Source organism: Leucopleurus acutus, assembly GCF_964270905.1.
Source record: "Leucopleurus acutus genome assembly, chromosome: 5".
In the NCBI taxonomy this organism is placed as follows: domain Eukaryota; kingdom Metazoa; phylum Chordata; class Mammalia; order Artiodactyla; family Delphinidae; genus Leucopleurus; species Leucopleurus acutus.
Window position 1 is genome coordinate 83,768,529 of NC_139147.1, and position 19,908 is coordinate 83,788,436.

At 36.7% G+C, this 19,908-nt stretch overlaps 1 protein-coding gene and 1 pseudogene across 2 annotated transcripts in view; both read right to left on the reverse strand.

The window, feature by feature from the left end:
• YEATS2 (YEATS domain containing 2) overlaps positions 1 to 19,908 on the reverse strand; it is a 109,248-nt gene that overhangs the window by 70,606 nt on the left and 18,734 nt on the right. Inside the window, exons 2-7 of the mRNA XM_082840147.1 lie at positions 19,320 to 19,393; positions 12,022 to 12,139; positions 8,003 to 8,100; positions 7,393 to 7,485; positions 3,238 to 3,483; positions 1,605 to 1,720 (exon numbers count right to left, since the gene is read on the reverse strand). Coding sequence (XP_082696273.1) covers positions 1,605 to 1,720; positions 3,238 to 3,483; positions 7,393 to 7,485; positions 8,003 to 8,100; positions 12,022 to 12,121 — 653 coding nt within the window. The 5' untranslated portion in view covers positions 12,122 to 12,139; positions 19,320 to 19,393. The remainder of the gene's footprint in view (positions 1 to 1,604; positions 1,721 to 3,237; positions 3,484 to 7,392; positions 7,486 to 8,002; positions 8,101 to 12,021; positions 12,140 to 19,319; positions 19,394 to 19,908) is intronic.
• Positions 16,339 to 17,214, reverse strand: LOC309962022 (large ribosomal subunit protein eL29-like; annotated as a pseudogene). Its single transcript has one exon. The product of its transcript is annotated as a large ribosomal subunit protein eL29-like (transcript).

The following is a 19,908-nucleotide window of genomic DNA, read 5'->3' on the forward strand; positions in this document are numbered from 1 at the left end:
AGCATTCTTAACAAAGTCCAAAGTAAATCGATATTTTTATCCTCTTCCAGAACAAACAAGGACTTTATAATTCTCATGCCAATCATTCCTCTCTACTTAAAATCCATGGTTAACCAGTATTTTAAGTTCTAGCTGGTCTTAAACCCCAAAACCTACAAATCAGACATAATTGTTTGAAAATGTCAGTAACTGTTTCTCCCCAATCTTCTGGTGGCCTGGTGAGTCTTCATGAATTTCTAGTTTTGGCCTTTTCTGGGCTGACCTGTCTTGTACTATAGTTCAGACCTCAACACTTCATATTAGTCCCCTTAGCTGAATGCATGCTAATTCTAAAATAATCCATGAGGGGCTTCCCTGGTGGTGCAGTGGTTGAGAGTCCACCTGCCGATGCAGGGGACACGGGTTCCCCAGTCCGGGAAGATCCCACATGCCACGGAGAGGCTGGGCCCATGAGCCATGGCTGCTGAGCCTGTGCGTTCGGAGCCTATGCTCCGCAACGGAAGAGGCCACAACAGTGAGAGGCCCACGTACCGCAAAACAAATAAAAATAAAAATAAAATAAAATAAAATAAAATAAAATAAAATAATCCATGAAACAAACCTAATTGCCTTAGTCATATTTCATGCTTCTGTTTAAATACTACGACACAGACCATTGAGAATCTTTGTTTTTATTATCCTGAGATTTTTAATGTACTTCTTATTTGTTATCAGTGGTCCATCAACTGGGACTTGGAAGACTCCCCCGAGATCTGATTCCCCCTCCCCAGATATTTACTGTAATTCTGAATCCTTTATTTTCAGTAATTGAATCTAATTACAATTTTCATAAATATACTGATTCATTCATCAGTCAAATATTTACTGAACACCAACTACTGCAAGATACAAAAACAAACAAGATATACTGCCTACCCAAAAGAGATTCAGCCTGATTTGAAAAAATATATGAAAATAGGAAATAACTATATAATATGATAAAAATGACAAGAGAGCATAGAGGAAATAAATATGCCTAGTGAGGAGAAGGGCAAATAAGGCTTTGTGAAGAAATAACATTCTTATGCTGTTTGAAGATTTATGATGTCTTTATCCATTCCTAGATACTCGGCAAAAATGATGATGTTACCACAAGACAGCATGAAATCATACTGTTAAAGAGATAGCCCTTTAGCTTGAAGGAATTCTGTCTTCAAGACCTGCACTACAACCTTTTGTTATATATTTAAAACATTTCAATTTGGGCAACCAAATAAACATTTTTAGGAATAGGTAAGGCCCCTAAGGATAGAACTAGATCAGAAGAAGTCAAAAGTTCCTCCAAAGTTATCCACAGTTACATGCTTAATAAAACACACCATTTGCATAAAAGTTCACATCTACAAAATTTTTACCAAGCACAATTTTATCCTACATCAAAGATTAGCAGACACACTGGAGCAGTCTCAAGTCTCTGGACTTTCATTCACTTTTAAAACAACTAAGAGTTTGGGAAAAAGAATCCTTGAGGCCTATACTTACTGTAATACTGTGATAATAAGAGTATGCCAGAGTATTACCAAAAATGGATGACTGAAAATGAGACAATTCAACTGAATACTCACTTGGACACATTGCCCACTACTATTGTTTTCTTTACAAAAAGTCGTGAAGTCTCATCTCCTGTAAGATCAGTATTCCGCTGCTCTGTTTTATGGGAGCCAGTAATACCAGAAGTGTCCTAGAAAAAATCATAATCAAGTTTCATTTTCAATTTAGACAATTTTCAGTAGGCAGAAACCACAAAATCATAAAAGGTATGGATGGACTAACTCAATTTTTTTTTAATTACAAAATTCTCTGGCTTTGTGGCTGCTCTCAGAGCATGAAAGAATAATTTTACTATAATTTTTGCATTAGTTTATAGAAAAAGTTTGTACACTGTAATTCCACATATGTGTGTGTGTTTTTAAGTCATAAACAACTGCTTTGTATATGCAAATAGGATGTGGAAGGATACACAAGAAACTACTACAACAGTTACCTCTGGGATATGGAAATGGGGGAAGGGGTCAACGGAATTTACTTTCTTTTCAATCTTCTGTACTATTACAAATTTTTCAATAAGACGTAACATAAACATAATGATTAATTTAAAGTTTGACTATGGAGATAAGACAGCCAGTGTTTAAGCTTTGGCCCTTACATGTACTAGATGTGTCAGTTTGGGTAATTACTTAACTCTTCTGTCTCTATTTCCTCATCTATAATATAAGGATGATAATAGTATCTATCTCAGATGATGGTTTTGTACAGTTTTTAGAAAAATGCTTGGTACACAGTAAACACTAAATATCTGTTACATAAACATGAGCATGCATATTACATAAATGATAGTAGGTTTCTAAATCCTATGACTAGTGTGACCTAAATTCATTTTAATTAAAAAAAGAAAAACATATGCAGTATTTTCCAAAAAGTACACGAGAAGGAGACAACTAAATCCAAACACTAAGAGTTCTGATTTTGGGTGGTGGCATTATGAATGACTTTTCTACTCTCTCTTATTTTTCTGTAGTTTAATTTTCAAAAATGAACATATATGAATTTATAATCAGAAACATTTTTAATTTTATCAAAATAATCAAATCCTTGATGTCTGAGTATGTGGAAAGCAGCCTGGGAATTTTCTCTATCACAGAACATCTGGCTGAGAAAAACCACTGGTCTTATCCAGTAAGGATTCTATAGCCAAGTATTACACCAAGAAGATCAGAACAGCTTGAGATGGGAATTCAGATTACAAACTGACAGGATCAAAGAGCGATAAACAGTTTTCAATTCTACTTATTGTTTTTCAAATTTCCTCCAGTTATTAAAGCATCTTAGAACATAAAATTTCAAAGAGGAAACTGAAGAAGAGCCACTGCTCTTGAGAGAATAAACATGATAGAGTGGACACAGTACTGCCAACTCCTCTAAGTTTCTTTCGTATCTACATGAATGGCATCTAGGAGTTGGGTGGCACACAGGAGCCTTGAACTGTAAAATCAAAAAGACACAGGTTCGATTCTCAGTTCTGATACTGTGGACAAATATAACTTAAACCTCATAGAGACTCAGTTTCTCCATCTCTAAAAGGGCTATAATTAACTTATATCCTATGGTTCCTATGAAGGTTAAATGAAATAATATGTGCATTCTTAATAAATACTGGTTCCCTTCTCTTTTGGCTCCCTCCCATCCATCCAACTATACCCTTCCAGTATTTCGGCTTGGTCTCTGCTCTGTGTTGCTTGAGAGTCTTTCCTCTATGTCCACATTGCTGTTAGTGTCTTTGTCAGATAAGAAGTCATTGTGTTGAGATAAAGAATCACTTTCTGAATGATTGGCTGATGGTGTTTCTGATCTCTGATTGGCAGGAGATGATGACCTAGATGGTGATTCCAAAAATTTCTTGACAGCAGGATGATTAAAAACCATTGTATCACATGTCTTTGATCCCTGCAAAAATGAGGGTAAGCAAAACAAACTTTTAATCATATCCACCAAAAGTAGGCAAAAGTTTGATCTTCCCAAAAACCCTTATCTATTTCCAGTCATGCTTAAAATCCTTCAAAATCACCCCACTCCCATAAAATGAAGTCCAAACTCCTTAATGTGGCCCAAATCAACAAAACAAAAACTAGAGAATGATAAATAATTATGCAAAGGTCCTAACTCTAAAAGCTAAAGATGCAAGTCCTCAGAAGGTAAATGAAAAGTAAAGATAAATATATAGGGACTTCCCTGGTGGCACAGTGGTTAAGAATCCGCCTGCCAATGCAGGGGACATGGGTTCGAGCCCTGGTCCAGGAAGATCCCACATGCCACGGAACAACTAAGCCCATGCGCCACAACTACTGAGCCTGCGCTCTAGAGCCCGTGAGCCACAACTACTGAGCCCATGTGCCACAACTACTGAAGCCCACATGCCTAGAGCCCATGCTCCGCAACAAGAGAAGCCACTGAGATAAGAAGCCCACGCACCACAACGAAGAGTAGCCTCCACTCGCTGCAACTAGAGAAAGCCCGTGGGAGCAACAAAGACCCAACACAGCCAAAAATAAATAAATTTAAAAATTTAAAAAATATATATAGTAACACATGGAAAGTCAGATTTGACTTAAAAAAAATAAACCTCACATTGCTTGATACAAATACATCAACTGCTCTAAATAAAACATTCCTGTAAGAAATATAAAGATTTTTTAAAATGTGTATGTAAAATAGCTCCCACGTAGGAATAAAATGTAGCATAGAATGGTTTAAAATGATTAATAATGGTATATAGTTTGCCCTCAGTCCAGTACTGAAGCCTGCCTAGGGTATTTTTCTGTGTTTTGTTACTTGCATATAAAATAGTGTGTTGTTATAATGTAGTTACTTCCTAGGAAGCCCAGCTTTAGAAATTGCTTAATTGAAATTAAAAATAATTGTTTTAGCAAGTAAAAGGGAGCCAGAGACTAGTGTTTCAGAGTCAAAGCAAGAGAGCTGTTGTATTTCAATAATAAAGGTTTATTTTAGAGCTATAAATGTATTTTGTTAGAGCAAACTAAAAATAATTAATTGGCAGATCCTAAAAGATAAAAATATACCTAAATATCCTTAAATAAATCCCAATCAGAATATATAAGATAAAAATCAGTACATTTCTAGACTATCAAATAGCACAGTTCAGTACTGCTAATGGTTTAAAAAAAAAAGGCATCAAAACATTAAATGAATAACCAGCTCTTCAGAGTAGCTACAGTCCTATGTCAGGCAGCTGCTAGCTCACAATGTCCATCTTGTTGAGTCTAATATCAAGCCATACGACAGATGACTTTAGAATCTGCCCTGGGTTAACACTGTCTCCCAAAAATTCATGTCCACCTAGACCTATGAATGTGGCTACTTGAAAATACAGTCTTTTCAGATGTAATCAAGTTAAGATGATGTCATACTGGATTTGGGTAGGCCTTACTTCAATGACTAGTATTCTTAAAAGAGGTAAAGTTGCATACAGAAAGAAACAGAGAAGACACACAAAGGGAAAAGTCCATGTGAAGTTAAAGGCAGAAATTGGAGCGATACAGCTACAAGCCAAGGAATGCCAAGTACTACTAGCAACCACCAGAAGCTAGGAGAAGACAAGGAAGAATTCTTCCCTAGAGTCTTCAGAGGGAGCATGGCCTAGCCACCAACATACTTGGTTTTGGACTGCTAGCCTCTAGAATCATGAAATAATACATTCCTGCTTTGTTTTGTTTTGTTTTGTTTTGTTTTGTTTGCGGTACGCGGGCCTCTCACTGCTGTGGCCTCTCCCGTCGCGGAGCACAGGCTCCGGACGCGCAGGCTCAGCAGCCATGGCTCACGGGTCCAGCCGCTCCGCGGCATGTGGGATCCTCCTGGACCGGGGCACGAACCCATGTCCCCTGCATCGGCAGGCAGAGTCTCAACCACTGCGCCACCAGGGAAGCCCTGTTTTGTTTTGTTTTTAAAGTCTGGTTCCTTTATTTATTTTTAAAATTTATTTGGTTGCGCAGGGTCTTAGTTGCGGCAGGTGGGCTCCTTAGTTGAGGCTCTCCAGCTCCTTAGTTGCAGAACACGGGCTCCTTAGTTGTGGCTCATGGGCTCCTTAGTTGTGGCATGCGCGAACTCTTAGTTGCATCATGCATGTGGGATATAGTTCCCTGACCAGGGATCGAACCTGGGCCCCCCGCATTGGGAGCGCAGAGTCTTATCCACTGCGCCACCAAGAAGTCCCAAATTCCTGTTGTTTTAAGCCACCAAGCTTGTGGTAATTTGTTATGGTAGCTCGAGCAAAGTAATTCAGACTCTAAAATGTAATATGGAAACTCCTGCAGTAGAAGAAACAACTATCTACCATCTAAGATTAAACTCAAATAATGCTTCAGATTTCTCTAAGATAACATCAGGAGTATCACCAATATCTAATACCTTAAAGCTCCACAGGATAACACAAAAGCCTATACATGGCAGGTACCTCTTATCTGTAAAAACCACAGGGAATGATGCAAAGCAGCATGCTACTATGCTCCCTGCAGCCCTTCCACTATTCTCATTGAGCCAGTACTGTCCAAGAGGAGAATTATCTAATTCTAACTGGAAAAAACTTAAGAAAAAACGAAACTTACGCAGAAATTATCAAAACCTCAAACAAGAAGAAATACTTCTGTATCAGTTCAATCCTATCCCCATCCTTTATAACTGGAGCAATCTAGTGGTAATCACATTAACCATGACTAAACTTAGTATCACTAACAGTAGCACAACCTGATACTATGTCTCCTAATGTGATACAATATGAAGTATACAGCATTACCTATGAAGTACTATCTCCAAAAAGACTCAACCTTAATCTAATCAAATCTTTAGACTTGACTCTTATTTTACAGAAAAATAGAAGGAATGAAGGAACAAGCCAAGGGGAAAAAAGTCCAAAATGTGGGACATTCTACAACATAAATGGCCTGGTCTCTTCAATTAAGTCAATATCACAGGGGAAAAAAAGGTGGGAGAACTGTTCTACATAAAAAGAGACAAGAGAAACAAAACAGCCAAATGTAACCCATGAACCCTGATTGGATCCTGTCCAAAAAAAACCAAAAAAAACCCCAACTTTAAAGATATTTTGGGGACAACTGGGAAAATCTGAATATGGACTAGTTATCAAATAATATTAGGAACTCATTCTCTTAGGTATTGTGACTACACAGAAGACGAACGTTTAGGATTAAGTATTTAGGGATGAAGCGTCACGATGCTTGGAACTTAACTTTTTAATGTTTTAGACAAAAATAAGATAGATAAAGCAAACATGGAAAATGTTAAAACTGTTGAAGCAAAGTGATGCATAAACAAGTGCTTATTTCACCTTCTCTATATATTTGAAAATTTTCACAAAAAGTAGGGGGAAATATCAGGGCTTCTTGAATAGAATAAATCTACTGAAACTAACAATTGCCATTCATTAGCAGTAAAAGGTCAGAGAAAAATCAATCGATCTATAATTTATTCCAAAGCCATCCATAATCAAATGAAGAGGAATAAGGCAAGTTAGAACAGGGTCACACTCATCTTTGTATCTGCAAAGCCTAGCAACAGTGATAACAATTAGTTACAGAACAATTAAGTAAAAAGAAAAAAAGTTACTTAACGATTAATGACAATGTAGAGAGGTATAATTAAAGGATATGGTTGAACACAATGATAAATTTATGTATATTCCCAGGAAGGCAGGCTAGGCTTCTTGAATTCGAAAGGTCAATATAAGAAATGTTTTGAAGGCAGGGATTTCACATCAAGACTAATTTCTCTTCACACAACAATATGGGTGGCCAGAAATGACTGCATATGAGGAAAACTTACCTCAGAAACTTTCAGAAGTCCTGCAGAAGCATAGTAGTTTGCGACAATGCAGGCACGAAGTTTATCCATCATCCTTCTTGCCTCAATTAGTCGCTAAAATAAATATTACTTAATTACTTAAAAAAATGGAAATGACAGAAGAGATATACAATTTATAAGAAATGTAAATGAACCCAAAGGTTCAACTTGTCTAATAATCAAAGAAAGACAAATAGAAATGACCATTTTCCACCTATCAGATTGGCAAAATATTTTAAAAAATGACAAAATATGATGTTTGCAAGAGTATATAGACATATTAATATGTATTTGTATGTATATATGCATATTCATTGAGAAATGTCCACAAAGATATTGAGCACAAAAGCAAAGAAGAATTATCTTTTGGGATGGAATTTCAAGTGATTTTTTTCTTTATCTTTTTCTGCAATGTCATTTAAAGAAAAAAAAAAAGGCGCAGGTCTTTTTTTCCAAAAACGAGAAAGCTACTTTTAAAAGAACAGCAAAGGGGAAAAATATACCATAATTCCATCTCAACAGATTTTAAAAAATTCATCATAGTTTTTTTCAATAGTTCTGTTCCTTTATTTTTAATTTAACATCATTATACCTGGTCAATGACCTCAATTTCATGTTCCTTATTCTTCATTTCAAGTGCAAATTGTTCCTTGATAATAGTCTCAATCTTCTGCACAGCAGCATCTCGAGCTGCACAAAGAACATACAATAATCCAACGTCTAATTAATCAGTTGCCGCCTTGATTCAAGTCAGCAAGCAACAAAAGAAACCCAGGAACAGTAACTCTGAAGTGGAGAAACCTAATGGTCATCACCTTAATCAATAATGAAAAGTTAACATCACCAAATATTCAAGCAAACTGACCTCGCATGTTTTCTGATATGATATACTGATAAGACTCCACCACTCTGTGGCATTCCTGCTAAAAATGCAAACCTAAATTGAAGGACACTGTACAAAATAACTGGCCTATACATTCAAATACTAAAATCAAGAAAGACAAAGAAAAGTTGAGGAGATTAAAAGAGACTAAAGAGATATAACAACTAAATGCATTGTGTGATCCTGGAGAGGGGGAATAGTTATAAAATACTGGGACAACTGGTAAAACTTGAATATGGACAGCAGATTAGATAATGTAATGTAACATGTTAAAATTTCCTCCTTCTGATAATTGTACTGTGGTTACATAAGAAATTTGTCCTTAGGAAATACACGTGTTTACAAGTGTCTAATGTATCTTCTGATGATTCTGAAAAAATGATGTGCATATATACCTGCATGCATACATGCATTTGTGTAGTATGTGTGTGTATGGATTGGGGATGGGGGAAAAGAATGATAAACCAAATGAGGCAAAATGTAAACAATCGGTGAATTAATCTGGACAAAAGACATACAAATTCTCCTTGCAATTTTTCTGTTTGAAATCACATCAAAATAAAATTACCAAAAAAGAAAAAGAAACCCATGAAGATTCCGAGAGGAATACATGGTGACTTCTGAAAAACCATAACCCCAAGGAAAAAGAAAGTAAAGAATTAGCTAGAGGAAGAGGTAGTCTGTGACACAAGAGCAGTTCATAAGAAGGCAGGAAGTTAGGATCTAGCATGCAATTCAGCAGTTTCTGATTACAACTACCTGAAGGAACCAGCAAAGAAAGAATTCAAAAGGACAGAAAATGTCTCTGAAGGCAATTCAATTCAGATAATGACTACGCAAAGTAATATGCAATTCAAAGAGTTAAAAACATCAGATATGAAATGTAGTTTGATTACAAGAGAATAAAAAAAGAAGAGTCGAATGACTGCTTGAAAAACCTGGGATTTTGCATAATGATCCTGTGTTTGTAATATGAAAAAATCACCACCCATGCTTTGGGGTGTAAAAAAAAATTGCAGACAAAATTTGGACCCTTAATCACCCATGTCATTTTCTCCCCGTAAAATATGCCACTAGACTGCCAATTTAAAACTAGTGCTGATATATGGTCACCTTATTTTTGATAATGGAGGCAAGAATATACAATGGAGAAAAAACAGCCTCTTCAATAAATGGTGCTGGGAAAACTGGACAGCTACATGTAAAAGAATAAAATTAGAACACTCCCTAACACCATACACAAAAATAAACTCAAAATGGATTAAAGACCTAAATGCGAGGCCAGACACTATAAAACTCTTAGAGGAAAACATAGGCAGAACACTCTACGACATAAATCGCAGCAACATCCTTTTTGACCCACCTCCTAGAGAAATGGAAATAAAAACAAAAATAAACAAATGGGACCTAATGAAACTTCAAAGCTTCTGCACAGCAAAGGAAAACATAAACAAGACAAAAAGACAACCCTCAGAATGGGAGAAAGTATTTGCAAATGAAGCAATTTACAAAGGGTTAATCTCCAAAATTTACAAGCAGCTCATGCAGCTCAATATCAAAAAAACAAACAACCCAGTCCAAGAATGGGCAGAAGACCTAAACAGACATTTCTCCAAAGAAGATATACAGGTTGCCAACAAACACATGAAACGGATGCTCAACGTCACTAATCATTAGAGAAATGCAAATCAAAACCACAATGAGGTATCACCTCACACCACCAGAATGGCCATCATCAAAAAATCTACAAACAATAAATGCTGGAGAGGGTGTGGAGAAAAGGGAACCCTCTTACACTGTTGGTGGGAATGTAATTAATACAGACACTATGGAGAACAGTATAGTGGTTCCTTAAAAACCTAAAAAGAGAACTACCATATGACCCAGCAATACCAATACTGGATATATACTCTGAGAAAGCCATAATTCAAAAAGAGACATGTACCACAATGTTCACTGCAGCTCTATTTACAATAGTCAGGACATGGAAGCAACCTAAGTGTCCATCGACAGATGAATGGATAAAGAAGATGTGGCACATATATACAATGGAATATTACTCAGCCATAGAAAGAAACAAAACTGAGTTATTTGCAGTGAGGTGGATGGACAAATAAATTTGTATTTTTAAAAAAAGGGAAGCATCCTACCAAACCTACTTTGAGAAAAATTCTGAAGAATAAAAATAAAATCTTTATTAGAAATTAGGTTGAGAATGGACACCAAGAAGAAGAACAGCAAATTGGCACTTAGTAACAAAAAACTGTCCCTGTTTAGGCTACGTATTTGCGAACTTACATTAGATTTAAATTGAAATTACGATGTTTCCTAAAACAATAAGTTTTCCCTATTCTTATTTTTATTACAAAAAAGATATGCCATGTGATGCATTTGAATAATGAATTTAAGTTTCATGATACTTTCATATTTATCTGGCTTGTTATTGAAAGCAAATGACGTATCCTTGTAAATAAAATTACAACTGAATGGAGAGAAAAGTTGCAGTGAAATGTTTATATTGTTTGGAACTGGATTTAATCACTTCCAGTACACAGAGACTTTTGTGGGGTACATATGACTTGACTGCACTGACACAGACAGGAATTTCCTTCACCACTTAACCTTGGAGGCCTGATCTCTGTGGAGCTGCAGCACCTTATCTATGACTTTGAGACCTTCTTCATCTACCTGTAATAACTTACATAGATTTATTTTTTAAATAAACAGTAATGAATTTTAGCAGTATTTTGATTTAGAAACTCAAATATAGCCACTTTTTTTGAGACAGCTTAAAACATTCTGGGTAACTACAGATGATCTGGTCTTCAACTAATTAAATGATCTTGGGCAAGTAATTTAATGCCTCTGAGCCTTAACTAAGCCACCACCAGCTAAGTGCAGAGATCAGTGTTTCCCAAATTTCCATCATTCATATACCACCTTCAAGTTACCTACCACATCTGAGAACCATGTGAAACATCTAATTAACGCCATTAAATAGTATTTTTAAAAAGTGTTAGCCCTTGGGGGGAGGGATAAATAAGGAGCTTGGGATGAAGGTACACACACTTGGGATGAAGATACACACACTACTATACATAAGATAGATAACCAACAAGGACATATATGTATAGCACAGGGAACTCTACTCGACATTCTGTGATAACCTATATGAGAAAAGAATCTAAAAAAGAATGAATATATGTATGTGTATAACTGAATCACTTTGCTGTACACCTGAAACTAACACAACATTGTAAATCAACTATACTCCAATAGAATTAAAATTAAAAAAAAAAAAGTTAGCCTTATCCTAAGCAGTAGCCATGAAACTGCAAGTCTGATAAGACCATTCTTTTCTATAGACATTAACATTAACGATTAAAATAAAAAACCTTAATTCATGTACCACCTATAATCATCTCACATGATACCACATTGTAGTACACACATTGCTAAGACTTTATGATTACACCTAACACACAATGATAGCTAAAACTTAGAGCCTGTCTCATTACTGACGCTTTCACAGTCTACCTGATTATGTTCCAGGCTTTTATGCCACACATGGTATATTACTATTAAACAGAGCACTTAGCTAATCCCTCTCACAAACCTCTTCAAAATATACACAATAGTGGACATGCATTTCATTTTAGTTCCTATAAATCTTATAGGGAGGCATATGTCAACAAAGAAATAATTTCCTAAGGCAAGTGAATTTCTACCTGAATTCTCAACTGCTTTATGCCGCTTATTTGGAAGGGCCACAGATACATCCTCATAATCAGGGTCAGTTTCTTTGACTGTTCGCTTGATTCCAGACATGATGACATTCGTTCTTCACTGTGAAGCAATAATACATTAATTAATAACACTGCTTGATATCAATACATATATGTGTACACACATACAAAAGGAATATTACATAATACTGATGTTTATAAGTCTGTGTAAATACACACACACATCCCCTTTAAAGCTAAAAACATAACTAACTTCAAAAGTTCACTGAAAAAAAAATCATCATCTGTTACAAAGCATGCGTTTCCCTTTCAAAAGAAAATCCTTTAACAAGGCAGCACATTGTTCAGACCTTCCAAAAGGAGCCAGGCTTTCACAGAAGGGACCTCATATAGAAAGAAAAGAAACCAGATTTTCATGAAAACATGGTAAGCCCACAATATCCTGGAAACCACAATGCATCAAATATATTACCGAATATAGCTCAGTAAATAATTTATTATAGAAATCCTCAGTAAATAATTTATTATACAAATCCTCCCTCTGGTACTTACATAGTACATGCTATATAACAAGTACTTAATAAATATTATTGTTACTGATCATTTATTATTATTCATAATAAACAGAAACTGTATAGACTTATATTAAACTAACAAGCTTGCAATATGGTAAACACGTCCTAGGTATACAAGTCTTTAAATAAAACCGTCCCATAAATCTTTAGATCTGCACTGTCCCAATACATTAGCCACTAGCCATATGTGGCTCCTTAAAGTTAATTAAAATTAAATAATATTTAAAATTCAGTTCCTTTTCCTACATTTCAGAACACTAGCCATATTTCAAGTGCTCAATAGCCATCAGGGCCAGTAGCTACTAAATTGGACAACAGAGATGCAGACCATTTTATCACTGCAGAAAGTTCCACTGGACACCGCTCCTCTTCCAAACTGTGTTTCACTGAGCACTTATTATTTCATGAGTCAGTTTAGGAAATGCTGTACAGATCAGCACTATCCAGAAGAAACATAATGTGAGCCACAAACAGAAATAAACATTTTCTAGTGCCCACATTTAAAAAAGGAAAAAGAAATGGGTGAAATTAATTTTAATAATATATTTTATTTAACCAATGTACTCAAAATATTATCATTCCAATGATATAATCAATATAAACGTATTAACAATAAGATATTCTACATTCTTACCTTTGTACTAAGTCTTTTACACCTAGAGTACACCTTAATTTGGACTAGCCACATTACAAAGTTTCAATAACAACCTGTGGCTGGTGGGTCCCTTACTGGGCAGCGAGGGTCTACTGACAGATAAGAGAACAGGTCCAGGGAGGATAGATGAGTTGCCCCTTAGAAGACTGATCTATGACAGAAAAGACAAGAGTTCCCTAATTTCCAAACCTCTCCTCTACCACTGATGGAGATTATTTACCTAACCAAAGGCAAAAATACACAAAATGTATTTATTGAGGTAATAAACAGTTTTAAAATAAAATTAATGAAAATAAAATATAACCCAAAAATAATTATTTTTTTATTCACTCAAAGTTAAGACAGAAATAACAATTTAAAAGCCTCTCAGCTCTTAGTCCAGTTCTTTCACCAATCTCTGAGGTAGACTCACTTGATTCAGCTGGGAGAGACTCATCATGTAATGATATGTATGTAAATCCTGGATCTAGAACATTTTTCCTATAATTGTTATTTTGCATAATGGCCCTAAACTTTAAAATGTCCTACCTGCCCACCCCCCCCCCCAGCATTTATAAACATCCTAAATCAAGCCATTTAATGTTTGTTCACAATCATTACCTACTTGCTCTAATTTAGAATATAAATGAATCTTTTTGGAGAAGTCCTGAATCCAACTACTATTTTCTGTTTTTAAAGCTTATAAAAAGTGAGAGTAGGGTATTGTTCTTTTAGCCTTCTCCATTTGGTCGGCAACTAGTTATAGACAACCTGAAAAGATCTTGGGCAATTACATAAATAATACTTTCTTAAAAATCAATAAACCTCACTCCTTTTTCCCTAATGCAGATAGGAAAAGAACAACAACAAAACCTCCTACTATCAAGATAAACCTGGTATCAGAAGTAGATACATCATAGCAGATCTCCAATCTGTTTTGCACCATACCATTTCCTCAGTGACTACCTGTCTTCTACAGTTTACCAAGTCTTACTGGCTTATCTGTAAAAATGAGTGAGTCCAGCATCATCTTCACTCATCCATTCAGCGGACTTCATAATCTCCATATTCTCCTCCCACACCCCCTCTCTCCCCAAGTACTCTCAGGAGTAATGGTGGCTCCTCCCCCAAAACGTTGGGGATTCTTGAAGAAAACAGTATTTTGTTTTACCCTCACTTAAGGGATAAAGCAAAATTCTCTTTTGACTTCTGCTCTAAAACTGAGAGAATAGAAGGGAAAAAAGAGAAGATTTTGGAGGTGCAAGGGGGTGGGGTGGGTAAGGAAGAAACCACCAATGAATTAACTTATGCTGCCAAGGTTATTCACATTTTCATGCAGCCCCTGTAATAAAGCCTTTCCTGTCATCTTTGGGCATAGGTTTGAGCTCCCCCCGATAAACATGTTGAGGAAGATTTAGGTCTGTACTGAGCATTTTTAGTAATTGAGGTCTGCTTCTGTTCTACCAAGAACAATACTAAAGGACATAAATGCCACATTCAAGTATATGCTACCTAAGGCTAGACACATCTGCCAAGGCATGCTCTCACCATGATGTAAGAAGTAAGTATGTGGAATGTGTAACAAATGAACTCATAGTAAGTTTTGGATTCTTCTTGTCTTTGAGATTTATGAAAAGGAAATACGAACAGTTGTTAGATATTGTCAGGTTCAACTTTGAAACAAAATGTCCTACTAATCCTCTTAAGGGTTTGAATCAAATGAAATTGAAAAGAATACTGATGTGGTAAACTGTTAAAAAAGAAAATCAGTTACTATTCATAATTTGTCTGTGAGAAAGGATTTTCTCCATACCATGGGACCAAATCCAAATACAGAAATGTATGTAATGCTGATTCCTCTAATTTAAAATTTTTCTCTCATTGAAATAGCTTCTTTATAAAAAGTAAACACTGGCAATTTGAACTTTAAAAAGACACATTCTCCTCCCCCCATGTACTGTAATACAATGTAAGAAAGCAAAACCACCCTGTATCACACCCATTCAAATAACATAAACAAGTCTAAGTTTCTGAGAAAGGTTAAATACCAAAAACAAAACAAAACTTTTTAATGCTCTACACTTTGAAAAGAAAAATAATTTTTAAAGGAAAATTGTACAATTTAAACCAAAAATTATGTAATATAGAGTCACTAGAAATTATTAGTAAAAGGTCTTAGTTCTCATGTTAGAGAAGACCTAAATTCTCTAGAATCTAGTCCTGGAACCCTGTCTTGCAAACACCACATCATACAAGATATGGCCAACTCTTGGGTAAAGGAATAAAATCTGATAAATAATGTTCCTGGAAACTTTACTAAGTGAGGTACCTTCTCAATATATAAAATTCTGTGATCCTCATGGCATTTGAATCTCACCAGAACCACTGTATTTCGTGCTTTCACTCAAGATGACTTTTCCTATCTGGTTTAAGAAGGGGGATGGGGAGCAACAGTACAATCATTTTCCATCTGCTTCCATACAGACAGATGCTCCTAACATGTTAATAATGATTTTATAATTCTTTAGCCCTGTCCTTTCTGTAATTTTCATTTCAAACAAAGTATTTTCCCCTCTGTAAATAAGACAACTAGTGCTCCTTTATTAAACATGTGAAAGAGAGAATGCATTCTCCTCTATTAGCCAGATAGACATTTCAAAAATGTCTACAAAAAACAAAACAGGAAAAAATAAAAATAAAAAAAAATAAAAAAAAACAGGAGAATGGGTAAACAAATTGTAGTATAACCAGTGAACTCCCGATCCAACCAACAACAGGAATAAATCTTCATTATGGTAAGTAAAAGAAGCCAGACACATAATAGGAGCACATACTGAATGATCCTATTTACATGAAGTTCAAGAACACACAAATTAATCTATGATGAAAGAAAACAGAATAGTAGTTGGGGTGCTGGTAGTGGAGACAGACTGAGAAGAGGAATAAAGACTCTTTCTGGGGTGAAATATTTTACATCTTTTTTCCCCCTATTTATTTGTACAAATAGCACAGGAGGACACCAGTCCCATGCAGACAGCAGCCCAGGGGTCACACCAGTCCTTCTGTCCTCACATTGGTAGATAAAGGCCTCTACTCTGGAGCCTTTGTGGGGGCCTAGGCAGCTTTGGGAGCCTGAGCTGGACTAGAGTTGGAGCTGCAGCTATACCTGCAACTGCGGCCTTGGCCTTGGCCTTTGGCCAGCAGAGCCTTAAAGCTTTAGACCCTTAGCAATACGGGCACGAGCCTGTTTCCCAAACTCGGGGTGAGCGATGTAGGCAAGCTGACTGAGGTTGTGGCTGCTGCCCTTTGGGATCTTGGGCTTGACCTCCTTGGGCTTTACGAGGGCCTTGATAGCCTCAGCATGTGCACTCATGACCTTGGTGTTGTTGGCGTGCATCTTCTTTAGGCCCTTCTTGTGCTTCTTGGCAAAACACATACTTCTCAGGAGCTTGGGGTCCACACGCTTAAGAGATTCGTATCATTGTGATTGGGGTTTCTTGATGCCATTTCTGTGCCATTTTTGGGACTGGTTGTGCATGGTGTGGTTCTCGGACTTGGCCATGTCTGCACCGGGGCCCACCAAATTTTTTTTTTGGCTGTGTTGGGTCTTCGTTGCTGTGCGCAGGCTTTCTCTAGTTGCGGTGAGCAGGGGCTACTCTTTGTTGCAGTGTGCGGGCTTCTCATTGTCGTGGCTTCTCTTGTTGCAGAGCACGGGCTCTAGGCGTGCAGGCTTCAGTAGTTGTGGCATGCAGGCTCAGTAGTTGTGGCTTGCGGGCTCTAGAGCTCAGGCTCAGTAGTTGTGGCACAGGGGCTTAGTTGCTCCACGGCATGTGGGATCTTCCCGGGCCAGGGCCTGAACCCATGTCCCCTGCATTGGCAGGCTGATTCTTAACCACTGAGCCACCAGGGAAGCCCCAAAATATTTTTTATCTTAAAGGTGTGGGTTACACGGGTACATGCAATCGTTAAAAACTCATTCCAACTGTACACTTAAAATCTGTGTATTTCACTGTATGTAAACTGTAGCTCAGCTCAGAAAAGGACTATACAAACATATCTGAACATGCCCTCTCCTGTGTGAAATCTTCCAGTGGCTTGCCATAACTCTTAGAATAAAATCATACTCCCTAATATGACCTACAAAATGTTACATGAATTGGGCCCTGCCTGCTTCTCCATCCTTAATCATTAAGATCCAGACACACTGATTTTCTTTCTTTTTTTTTAAATGTTTTTTATTTTTGTTCTTTTTAAAATTTATTTATTTCATTTATTTATTTTTGGCTGCATTGGGTCTTTGTTGCTGTGTGTGGGCTTTCTCTAGCTGCTGTGAGCAGGGGCTACTCTTCGTTGCGGTGCGCGGGCTTCTCATTACAGTGGCTTCTCTTGTTGCAGAGCACGGGCTCTAGGCGTGCTGGCTTCAGTAGCTGTGGCACGTGGGCTCAGTAGTTGTGGCTCGCGGGCTCTAGAGTGCAGGCTCAGTAACTATGGCGCACGCGCCTCGATGCTCTGCAGCATAGGGGATCTTCCCAGTCCAGGGCTCGAACCCGTGTCCCCTGCATTGGCAGGCAGATTCTTAACTACTGCACCACCAAGTAAGCCTTGGTTTTCCTTCTATTCCTCAAAAACACCTCAATCATTCCCTAGGGTTTTTGGACTTATGGTTCCTTCTGCCTGGAATGCTCTTCCCCCAGGTTAGCTTTACCAGATGCTAGCTCAAATGCCCGCCTTATCAGAGAAGGCCTTCCCTGATCATACTACCGAACACAGCTCTCCCCATATTCCCTCTCCAAAGTTCCTGGAAGGTCTCAATAAATTATTTACTGAATAAATAAGTGAAGGGATAACTAAAATACATGCCAAAATAGAAATACCCACAGGGAACAAACTACTAGCTTTCATCATTCTTCCTATAATACTTACAAATCTATTTGTTGATACTGCTATACCTTCAAAGGTATTATAGCTAAATGTTTAAGATAAAGGGATATGCAAAGAAATTACATACAGACACATGCAAACAAAAAGCACACATGGCAAGATTACTGGCAGAGAGAATAATTTAAGGCAAAAACCATTTAATACAAAAAAGATTGTTACTATTAAAAGACACAATCATAAAGATATGTCATAAACTATAAATCAAACATCAGCATCATGTCAAGACATACAAAACACAAAACCAGAACTACAAGAATTTAAGAAAATCATAAGAGAAGAATTTGAACATATGTCTCTCAGAAATTTAAAAGATCAAGAAGATAACAGATGAAAATACAGATGATATAGATAATACAATTTACAAGCCAGATTTAATATATACATACAACTCTGAACCCAACAAAAAATATTTTAAATAGCTAGAAAAATTCATTAAATTAAATTATATAAGTTATATGAAGAAAGTCTCAATTACTGCAAAATTAGGAAAAGTTACAGCTTTATTCTCTGATTTTGATAAAATTAAATATGAAATTATTAACAAAAACTCACTATGATATGAAAGAAGGAAATTTCAATAAGACTATTTAAAAATTATCAGCAGGACTTCCCTGGTGGCACAGTGGTTGAGAGTCCGCCTGCCTATGCAGGTGACACGGGTTCGTGCCCCAGTCCAGGAAGATCCCACATGCCGCAGAGCGGCTAGGCCCGTGAGCCATGGTCGCTGAGCCTGCGCGTCCAGAGCCTGTGCTCCGCAATGGGAGAGGCCACAACAGTGAGAGGCCCGCGTACCGCAAAAAAAAAAAAAAAAAAAAAAAAAATCAGCAGAAAGGAAACAATATATCTAAACCTATGGAGATGTGGTCAAAAGACATCCTCAGAGGAAAACGAGAGACCAGTTTTCATTTGTGAATATAAGCAGATACAAATCCAGTCCAGCAGGGTATTAAAAGAACTGTGCATCGTGACTAGAAGGTTTTATTACCAGCAATAAATAAAGCATTGGGGAGCTCCAGAAGCAAGGTGATTTGAACTGCATAGGTCTAACATTGGACCTTCAGAAATACATAAATGCAACTGACTTTCAGTAATCCAAATACATATGATTCATTTCATGAATTATACCTTACCTTGCAAACTAAAAATAGCAGCAGCTTTTACTCCAACACCATCCAGGCTTCTCAAAGACTGCCCAATGTGCATGCTGAGAAAGAATAACCATTTTAATATCATACTGACAAAAATCATTAGGCATGAAGAAGTCCTTTCAAAAAAATCAAAATATATATTTCAGTGTCAATTTAAATTTTTCCTCTATTTGAAGATTACTCATAGAGCTGTCATCTCCCATTGATACTGATAACTGAAAATCTTCTTCCCAAAATTATGCTTATTTTTCACAATACAAGCAATCTGAAGTAGCCTATTTATAGGAAAGACTCAGATCAAGGGAAATCTAAAAGGGAGAAGAGAAGATTTTGTTCTGATTTTCATTTAAGTTGGTAGCAACAAAAACTCTATCCTAAATGAAACTGAGTTATTTGTAGTGAGATGGATGGACCTATACTCTGTCATACAGAGTGAAGTAAGTCAGAAAGAGAAAAACAAATACCGTATGCTAACACATATATAAGGAATCTAAAAAAAAAAAAAAAAAAGTGGTCCTGAAGAACCTAGGGGCAGGCAGGAATAAAGACACAGATGTAGAGAATGGACTTG